This window comes from Echinococcus granulosus (genome assembly GCF_000524195.1).
Source record: "Echinococcus granulosus chromosome Unknown EG_S00055, whole genome shotgun sequence".
In the NCBI taxonomy this organism is placed as follows: domain Eukaryota; kingdom Metazoa; phylum Platyhelminthes; class Cestoda; order Cyclophyllidea; family Taeniidae; genus Echinococcus; species Echinococcus granulosus.
The window spans coordinates 29,213-40,208 of NW_020170435.1; the positions used below are offsets into that span (position 1 = coordinate 29,213).

The following is a 10,996-nucleotide window of genomic DNA, read 5'->3' on the forward strand; positions in this document are numbered from 1 at the left end:
TTCCTGCCCAATTCTGAGTAAAATTGCATAAGCTCTCTTTCAAACTTGTGCTGGATATATGGGTGGCGGGCTAAGAAAGGAACAACTTTTACAAATTGGAATAGTAAACTAACGAATGTACTGGATTACTGCTCCGAGTGAGTTTGGTAAGGGCTTTCCCGATGGCAATGGAATGCCTGATGATATATGAATGAAACTCTGTCACAAGTTTCCAGGAGGTTTATGGCGTGGGTAGAAAGTCATGAAACAAACCCGTGTAGGCTGAAGAGCCTCTACAGACTGCCACAATTTTAGGAATCCTAGTCTCTTTGAACATTTCTCTCATCTGCCCTCATGATCACGCCTCCACAATCGAAATTGTAGCTCTAAAATGCATCCAGATGTCGACAACAAAGACCATACGTCGATTTCCCCAGTCGGTATGATAGTTTATCTCCAAGACCACAACTTCTTATAATCCGTTTGCTTAAATGACCAGTTACCCGAGCATAATGCTTTGTAGTTGACCTCCCTACACCACGTTGGATCAACACTCATGAGCTGCATGTACAGAACATTGCGAATTGACACAATGTACAATCAACAAAAAAAAGTAAAGTTGGCAAGAAGTAGAGAGAGGGAAAAGAATACGAACAAGGAGACCAAGAACGAACACAACCCACCACAAAAGCCAGGCTGCCACACCGAAAGACAATACCTCATGGCAACCATCGCCGAGATTAATGCACTGGTGTGTTGGTATTGCAACGAACTCGAAACTGTGCGGCGTCAGCGCAGTGGCAGTGGTTCACAATGCGTACGCTAAGTGCTACTGATATAATAGTCATTAGACTGAACATTATCAGGGAAGATGGGATGAGCGCGTGATGGGGAGAGGAGGAGGAGGGGCTTCTAGTTGTTGGTGCTGTGACTATTGACACGGCATGGATGGCCAGGGCTAGCTGACTTGGGCAAGAGACAACGACACGACGAACTACCGCATTGATGATGGGAATTGGTATCGCACCACGCAACTGCGTTGTCTTCTTCAAAGGAGGGCGCTGAAATAGCCAAAGAGTGTGATTTAAGTCAACTTGCTTCTTTGTTAATTACTGAGGATGATGCAAAGAATTAAACTCCTTTAAACTACAAGAAAAGACGATCTGCGAGAAAAATGTGCTCATGGAATATCATTGTCTAGTCCTTAGAAATAGGTAGAAGGAAATACAACCCCACATTGCGGTTCGCACCGTCTGAAGCAGAAGAGTGACCACAAAAAGCACCAAGAATTCCGTTCCCTATACGCTTATAATAAAGCTACTTCCAGACCCATACTCCAAGTTACACCATCTACTGAGGCCTGGAGGAAGACACGTTTTAGATAGTGGAGCCATTTCACCTTATTTTGTAAGAAGTAGTGCAAGAGACATCCAGACTAACCCTCGAACTAATGTTAATGTAGGTGGGATGAGTCACCAGCATACGACAAAAACGAGTCACAGCATTGAAGTGACAATATACAGAAAGCACAAAAGCGCAGAATCCTACGGGAGACATTCAAGTCAAACCAGGACCTTTACATCCACAGCCATGCTATAAAAGGCGCATTAATGAGGTAGCACTACATCTAGAAGTAAGCACTAAGTGTTCCCCACTACAAATTGTCGGTGCACGTGTAGAGGAGACAAGCAAAAATGAAATAACACTGAACACAAGGCAATCATTCTGGGTTACAACAATTTGAAAATACAAAAAAGTTGCCACATCCACACCGTCTACCACGACATCCTCACAAAAGAGTTGAAGGATTGTTTTGACAAGGCAGACTAGAACCCTACGATCGCCCCACTAGTATGATATGTGATAAAGCAGGACCGCAAAATTCCACTTTGGAATCAAAGTGGACATAAGAACATATGGATGATTTGCCCAATCTTGCCTTCTAGTATGAAATCAAAGGTGTCGATTTGACATGGACGCTTCTCGTAAATCGCCAACAACAGTAATGGTGATGATAGGTTGGAAGTAAGAATGCAGCAGTGTGAACAGAGGACCCATATCTATCCACCTACCCGAATGGAAGAACTTTTCGTCGGGAAGCGACTCAGAGTGCACCAGGGTTAAACTGGAGAGCATCTCAGAGGACAACTCAGGATCCGGTTGGTTAACCATAGCTTCCACCAATTCTTCACGGTGGCAGTTGCAAGGACAACATGAGCCGCTGGAGGAGATGAAGGACGCGCCCATGGGGGAGTAACGATGGGTGAAAACGCTGCAGCTACCACCACTGCTCCACGAGTTCTCCATCACCGAAACAGAGGTAGAGGTTGCGGGAGCGCTTGTGCACTCGTCCTTAGTGTTCCACACAAAACTTAAACTATCATTTACTCGATCCAATTCAATTCGATTGGCGTGCACCCGATTAATTAACTCCTGACATCCCGATTCGAGCTGTAGCAGGTCGTCTGAAATGCTATTGGTCAAGGCGACAAGATCAGAGAGGCCTTCGCCGTAACGCACACCCGCTTTGTGGGTTTCGCGAGGCTCGGTGGAGCAGCCTTCGCACTCTTCTTCGTCTTGATCAGTATATTCTTCAAAACAGGCGTCAGTGCGATTGTGGAGATCAAAAGTAAAGTAGACACCCTCGTCATCCAGCTCCAGACCTTCAGCTTCGGGATGATCGCCTTCTTCGAGGTCTTCTTCAACAAGTGGTGAGGTTGCAGCTTCTCGAGTCTCGCGGCGCGCATCAACGGCGCAGTCACGTCGGACGACCGGGATAGAGGGAAAGAGAATGGGTTGGGGACGTGGATGAAAATAGCACCGTTTCACAGAGCTGGCAGCGGCCAGGTTCACAGCACGGGCTTCTTCGGTATTGAAAACGTTCTCAAATTCCTGGTCCATCTCCTGAAGGGTGGCAAACAGAGTTGTACGTGGAACAGTCTTCCAAAACTCCAGGGCGCATAGCGCGACCTTAGAGGATGAAGACGATCGGACCGATGGTGGCGATGGCGATGACGATGATGCAGCCGCAATGCTTGTGCTAGTAGGCGCCACACAGGCAACCAACTTCGGTGAGCGATGGAAGAGTGGTGTTGATGACGACGAACTGTCTTCAGTATGCAATTCTGCAACAAGAAAACGTTCGCTTTATTAATTTCCATTCACTACCTTAGTGCCACTGTACTACGGTAGTGATATTTCTTCCAACATCTTATCAACCCTTTTGTTCTATGCAGAGTCAAAATTCTTATAGTATCTTCGGCTATCAAAGTCACATCCACGTTCGATATGCACTTTCTCTTTCATTACAATCAACAACCAAAGTAGCACTAGATAGAAACGGTTCAAAAACGTCTCTTCTGAACCTGCATACCATATTCTTATAAAAATTTGGGTTAAACGAATTAATGATAATTCTACCCTGATCACCCCCAGTACTCCGATACAAGCCAAACAGACGATCAAACGACATGAAAATAAGGACAAACTCACAAGAAGATGTGAATGTTGAATAGCAGCGCTGTGAAGTTACCTCAACTTGGGTCTTACTACATGATTCTTCTTTAAAACAAATTATCTTTCTAATAGTAACTGAGGTAAGAAACACTGGTTGTAGGGCGTCGACCAGCCTCGAGTATTGCCCCATTACAGTTCACAAGGGGGACGCAATTGTTGACCCATCGAAGCCTGTGACGTGCATTACTGACATAGAAAACAAGTGCCCTCTCAATGTGATGGGAAGTCGACGCAGAGCCATTATGTGAATTGTGCCTAAATAAACACGTTTTGAAAGCAATCTCGTAAATCAAATTGCAAGACGCATTAAAAGGAGACCTTGGCTTGCACACCGATTAATCCTTGATAAATACAAAATCCAGCAAGTTTTCAAAATCCTGTTTACCACGATGCCGTAACTCTAGAAGCCTCACCATTGAATGGAGACACCACTGACGTCAGGATGAAATGTCATATCATCTTGAGGGCGGTTCTACCTTTTAATGAGCCATTTGAGTTGCTGTAGCTTATAACGTTTGAGTGATCATGGATATAGGCAACTGTTTCAGCTCCAGCTTGTCCATACGGCTTCTTCAGCCACCACCTTGGTATTACTATGGGACTTCTGCTTGTATTTCACCAACCCTTTTAAGCATTTACAAAAAAATTCTAGTCGGATTCACATTTTTTAACTACAGGTAGGTCTCAGATGTCAAGAAGCTTTCTAGCATAAACGAAATCAAATAAACAAACATATCGAGACTCTTGATGCGAAATATGAACTGTGTAAAGGTAATTATATTTCCGACCAACTTGTTTGCATAATCTAACTGGGGTTTTGCCAGCGGAACATTTGGCGAGTGAGGTATGCTAAGACCCGTGCTCTAAACTTTCAGTACAGACTTGTTCATTGATTTAAATATACTTCATTTCCTTTCTCATTTGAGGATTTGAGAAAAGCATTCCCAACAAGTGCCTGACGGTAGTCCTGCTCCAGACTAGCTTCGTATTTTAACAAATAAACACTACTTATTTACTGGGTTTTGATTATACAATATTAACCAACAAGGCACTATAGTCCCTCATGTCCCAGCCTTCACGTCGGCCACTTTAATAGTCTCTAAGCTTTCCCGTGTGATTGTTGTAAGACTAGTTCCAGGCGTGGATACTTTAAACACCCTCAGTGATAGCTTGAGGGTAGTATCATGATGAAAACAGCATTATGTATAAATTTGCATTCATAAGTTGACATGGGATGGAAGTTGCACAACAGTTCAACTTCTCGACACAGAAACAAATAATACAGTGAGTGTATGTGTGCATGTATGTATAATAATATTGAGAGCGATGTCGGATTTGGCGTGGGCGACTATTACGTAACCGCAGAGGCGACGAGCATTTCACTAGCTGTACAAGTAAACAAAAAAGATGGCGCAATAGTTGTGCGCATATGAACGGACGAGCGGATGAAGTAGACTGCAATCCGAGAGGAGAGAGGGGAAAGAAAACATTCAATGAAATGGCAACACGCCGCATCAAGCAAAATGGCGCAGAGTGATACGGTTCGACCTTTTGTAAATAATGTCACCAACATATTACTTATATTAATAGACGATCCATTTGTACATACATGCTGTTATCCAACAGCTAAATGGGTTGAATTCCACCCAGCTAAAAATTTATCTGGAACAGGGCACCTAATGTGAATGGCTAAGTCCAACAAAAAAGTGATTGCTAAAAGCACTTCAGCACAATAATGTTTATTAATGAAGCGGGTGGGGTACGGAGTGGTTTACGTGGTTCAAGAAAGGTCACGGAAAGGGAGACAATGAAGTTGGCGTTGGGTGTAATCATCAAAAAAGGAAGTATGAGCTCAACATAACCGTAAAAGCATCGTGGTTGATATCATTACATCTGGATACCACTATAAAGGCCTTAGAAAACGACAGAGCAATCTGTCTAACATGACAGACTAGCAACGAAGTTCAGTACCTACCCTTTATTTAGAATGAAACTAAGACCATCACAGAAAGACAGGTGCAAAACCGAGAAGTGGGATACCAATGTAGTCATACAGTAAGTTTCCTTTTAGGCTGGTTCTTATTAGAATCCTTTCCTCTAAAGGGATCTCGACTAACAACAAGCACGCTATAGAATGAGATATAACAGCAGCATAAGATTTAATAACCATTTTGGTGCCTCATAACGTTTTCCCAATGTTTGCAGCCTCTCCAACGTTAATGATGAACGCTATTATGTACCAGTGTGCTCTGTTAGGACTTCAGCGAATACTCGAAGTGTCATATCAGTGACAGCGGCGAGCCACTGAACCTAGCCCAACGCAGATTTCACTGGTTAGATACGAAATCCATACGTCAAAGAAGAGAAGTGGTACTCAGCAGATGACAAAATGTGCAGACTCAACCAAAAAGACTATCAAAGCTACGTCCACTTTTGACAAGCACTCCCTCCCCTCGCATTGTAAATCAACAACCAAAGTAGCACCTGCATACTATATTCTCATAAAAATTTGGGTTAAACGAACTAATGATACCTCTACTCTGATCCCCCTAGTACTCCGATACAGGCTAAACAGGCGATCAAACGACATGGAAATAAGGACAATCTGATAGGAATATGCGAATATTGAATGTCAGTGCTGTAAAGTTACCTCAACTTGGGTTTTACCACATGATCTTTCTTTAAAGCAAATTATCTTGCAAATAGTGACTGAGGTAAGAAACGCTGGTTGTGGGGCGTCGACTCGTCTCGAGCATTACACAGTCAGGGTTGTTGCCGCATTACAGTTTACAAGGAGGACGCAAACTTTGACCCTCAGAATCCTATGTGAGGCATTACTGATATCTAACTCAAATATCTTCTTTTCTTGATGTTTCGTTGGTGACTCTTTCAAAGCATCCACAAAGGTAATGGTGATCAATGCAGAAGAATGAAAACGACGTTTAAAACTGGAAGGGATCACAACTTACTTCGTTGTGTCACAGAATCAGCTGATAGACGCCAGAAACGACTGGCTCCATTCTTTACGTCAGAAGCAATGTACAGGCCAGATTTGTTGGTAAAAGGTGAATGGTGCCCCGAGCACATCTCAACGGAGAGGCAGATGGAGGAGGCATTGGAGATAACTTGAGCGCGGCAAATACCTGCGTTTGGACGCGAGGGTTTTGACCACCTGACGGGAGGCACATCAATCGTAGATTCACTGTGACAGCGCTGGCGGCCCAGATCTAGGCTCGGATAGACATCCTCTTCAGAGTTGCGCATCAGACACAGGAGACATTGCGCCGACATCGCAGTGGCAAGTTTGCAAGTATGAAAACACATTCCTGAACTGAAAGGCATCTGTAGAGCTTCCATAGACGACGTAGAGGTCGGCGTTATGGGATAGAGGGGCTGTTGTTGGTGAGATTGCAGCGTTGACGTTTTGGACAGAGGAACAGGAACAGAGGGATGAGGAACGCACTGGGTGTAGCGAAAAGCAGCTGCCCGCAGAATCTCCGAGATTAGTGCCGACTTAGTCCTCAACTCCTGCAGACGGGCAGTCACAGGAGTGTCGGAGTCCTGTGCAAATTAAGAGACAGGCTAAAGTTTAAAGTCTACGTGAGGCCTTCCCTGGCTGACTGAACAAACGCGCATGCTTGCACTCGAATGTTGCTTTAAGAACCTCGGTTTCCTCTTCAACAAACCTTTAAAAATTTTAAATCATTTCGTCGATTAGTTCAGTTTAAGCACCCATTTTAATTTGGCAGTTAATGCTGTAGGTTTCAATAGCATAAGGTGAAGGTGATTGACCATATGCGACTATCATGAATACAAAATCACCTAATCTTAAGCTACAAATGGGTTAGTGCCCTCGGATTCGAAAGTAGCGAAAAACCCCCCAAAAATTTCCCTTAAAATGGACACGTGACTGCCTAGCGAATGCTCTCTGGTTCACAAAAATAGATCTTAGGCGTGTACGTGCCTGTAAGTGTTTGCAAAGGCATGCAGTTGTGTTTAGCCGAATCTACCGGCCAATTGTTAGAGAGGGAAATGGGCAACCTTTACCACAGTCGTGCAGTAATCCGAAGCAGCTTTTCATAACTACCCCAAAAATACATGCGAACACATGCGCAACATGGTTCATGCTTAAACAACCATCGTAAAGGAGAAGAAATCGGTGTTGGAAGCGAGTCACGTGAGAGAGGAATAAAATAACACAACGATTGTCAGACGCGCACGCACACTATCACGGATCACACATGCAATGATTCCGCAGACAACTACCCCCTCGAGCATAACAAGTGCATAAATTTTACAGGAGATGTCGTAGTGGAAACACCATATCTTCTCCAAGGCCTACTTATTGCTCACAAAAACGCGCACGTTAAACTACCCAGATGACAGTTTCAAGGCACCAAAGTCCTAAAAGCAGACAAACTCCTCCATTTGTCAAAGTTCGTTGAAGTTGCCACCACAACAGGTTTTTTAATTCAATAGAGGAAACTTCGCTCCGTGTGCAAAGAAATGATGAATCACCCAAAAGAGATGGGGTTAGCCTTGAGGGTGTTAAAGGAATCGAAATTTCAGTCTGCAAATAGGGCTTTATCTTAAATGGAAAAGGCAAGCTGCATGGGCGAGTCAGTAGGTTTCTTGATAGAAAATTCGTTAAAAGTTTAAGAATTCTTTCCCACCGTCTCTACCGTTGGATGTGACTTTCTCCTGTCACGTGGTCTTCCTGCTTCACACACTGCAGCAGTTGGGAAGATGAGCATATAGAATTTGCCTAAAATCGTTTCGGGCACAAGGTGTCCATTTAAGCCTCAAGGTTATCCGAGTGGACTCTTCAGTTGCCACAATTTTGGTCCACTAACTAAACAGTATGAGGTTCCGCTCATATTCTTTCTGTGAACTTCAGTACCTTCGTGATAGCTTTATCCAGAAACGTACGTTTTATAAGGACTTCAGCGATAATCCGGCTGCCACATTAATGGCATCGGCGGACTAATCCGATCAAAACAAAAAACAATCCCCACATCACCGTGGATCGTTGAGAGCGCGGATACACACAACAAGAGGATTATCAAAACTACTAACTTTCGTTAATCACCATAGTCTCGTTTTCGGTAAAAAGAAGGTTAACAGCAGGATTAACATCAGACCTGTACGATTGCATAACACTCAACATTTATGTAAAAATGAACGCTACTTAGATAAATGACAACTCCAACATGATATGAGGAGCCGAATTGAATCCAGAGAGATGAGTGAGCAGCTTTGACATAAAAAGAGGGCAAATAGGGCAAAATAATTATATAAATCAACTTTAAATTTTAGTAAAAGACCAAACTTTAGCCAAATGCTTCCAAGGAAGGAAGGTGGCATAAAGACATGCTTGTTGTGGAACAACGAAACTCCCCTAAGCAGTGCCGAATCAATTAATCTCTGCAACGAAGTTTGAAAGGAGAATCCAGCTAAATTCTCAAGAATCCTTACAAATAACGGGATCAGACATCTCCTCGGTTTGATGGAAAATCAATGCATGTCCCTTATTCCTAACCACAGAGTGCTCTTTCAAGGCACAAAAGGGTGACTGGAAGAAGCGCTGAGGGTGGTACTTCAAAAGAGGGGAGCTATGCGGCTGAAGAATACTTGCTCAATCTCACTTTTAAATGTTCGGGTTCCACGTTCTCCGTGGTTTCGATTCTCGTCTTGTCATTACAATATCCCGTTCATGTTGTTTTGGTTAACACTCTGGCAGACCTTCTCTACATCTAATAATAAAGTTTTGTCTGGAACTGTGCATATTCAGCGAAAGCTCGAATGCAGCAAAATAGACTCTCAGAACAATAGTACTAATGCAGGAATTTTCTTAAAAAAAGGGAAGAATAGGCATATGAGCAAATTGCAAGGCTTAAACCAATACCACAGACGATATTTAAAAAGGGTCGCTGAATTTGAGAGAGCCGTATGCCTGTGAAACCTATTCAAGAGCATCAAACAGGACGTCGATTGCAAGGCAACGGCTAACGAAGTTAGACTCAGCTAAGCACTTTCCATTCATTAGGGAATCAAATTAATATCTCTGTAGCAATGGTCATTGGTTCCGCTATATCACTTATCAATAAAGGTGGCATTCAAGGTAGCCATTCAAGTAGTCACTGGGTTCAAGAGGGAGAACCGATGGGAGATACGCGACAATGGAGTGACCTTTAGAAGCAGTCAAAGTTTCCCACATTCAACATGAAATAAAATCAAACGGTATTTAGAAGGCGAAAGCACCAAAATAAGTGAGAAACCTTTTCAATATCAACTAACGACACTCACCACCATCAGCCATTCAAGTAGTTTGTGGAGTTTTAGGATGCTCAACGCGGCAAGACTGAGTGCGAGGGAGACCAGGTAGATGAGAAACCGCATACCCGGGTCGGAGACTGGAGAAAAGATTTTTAAAATAGTAAAGAAACACGATATGATCCTGATCTTTTGAAGTAAACTCCAAGACTGATACACACTGTACAAAAACTTTAGCTCAAGTGAGTGCCTTTATGTGATCATTTATTATTTGTCAAATATTTAAAGGCTTGACTTTATGCGAGACGAGTAAAACTATCGTATGGGAAGATTGTATCAAGGCACCGATAAAGCAGGAACGTGACACGATGGCATGCAGGTGAAGTTGTGCCACGTATATTTATTATTATTCAAAGATTCCAATTTTCAGAACAAATTAACACTGAAAAAAGTGCTGCGGTTTTTGAAGAAAAAAAATTTGAGATTGTAGCTAGAGAAGGAGGGGCATTGATTATAAAATACCCAAAGTCAAAAATACAGTTATCGAACAATAGAACCTTCCGAGCGAGGAGCATTAAAATAGTACTTTAAGCACACAGTGTGCTTAAATTTCTGCACAAAAAAAGATGCTCTCACGGTGCAAAAAAGAGCAATTGCACCTACTACCACGCAAACGTCACCCAAGCATTTGAAAAAAGGAGTTTCACATTTCTACTACCTACCTCCAGCATGAATCATTTTCACCTTTCCTTTGGTGCATTTGGAACCCACTTTATGGGAATCGATGATGAGAGCTAGCTCACTATCATCGCTCGAGGCCATTTGTTTCATGGAAGACTCCAATGGGGCCCGAATGTGGCGATGTCTTGAGAGCAAAAGTGGTTTTAATTTGAAGGCAGTGGAAGCAGCGACGAAGGAGGAAGTCGAGATGGTCTGTTTGTAAATCCCGGCATCCAGTAGAAAGGAAGGGATTTTAAGCCTCCGCATGGAGAGCCCCCATGTCAACCGAGCAGTTTTTGTCATTGAGACTAAAGTTTGTAGTCAGGAGTCTATTAAATGTAGAAAGCGCATTTCAACTTACAAAGTTCTCAAGCGCGAAAAATTTACTGAAATACAACACCATCCAGGAGGTTAATTGACATACAGAGGAAGTGGAATGTCAGTATTCTGCATCGATAGAATTTAAATGACGGACTGGAATAAACCAAAATCTGGGCATAATACGAAC

General features: G+C 43.1%; 1 protein-coding gene across 1 annotated transcript; it reads right to left on the reverse strand. All coding sequences in view use genetic code 11, as the record gives it.

Moving 5' to 3' along the window:
- Positions 1 to 719: 719 nt before the first annotated feature.
- On the reverse strand, positions 720 to 10,791 carry EGR_06318 (hypothetical protein; the record flags this gene model as incomplete). The annotated part of the gene is made up of 6 exons (XM_024495567.1): positions 720 to 1,040; positions 1,420 to 1,523; positions 2,052 to 3,104; positions 6,465 to 7,056; positions 9,802 to 9,908; positions 10,491 to 10,791. 6 exons carry the CDS (start codon positions 10,789 to 10,791, stop codon positions 720 to 722), a joined length of 2,478 nt encoding a protein of 825 aa, XP_024349965.1.
- Between the last annotated feature and the right edge of the window lie 205 nt (positions 10,792 to 10,996).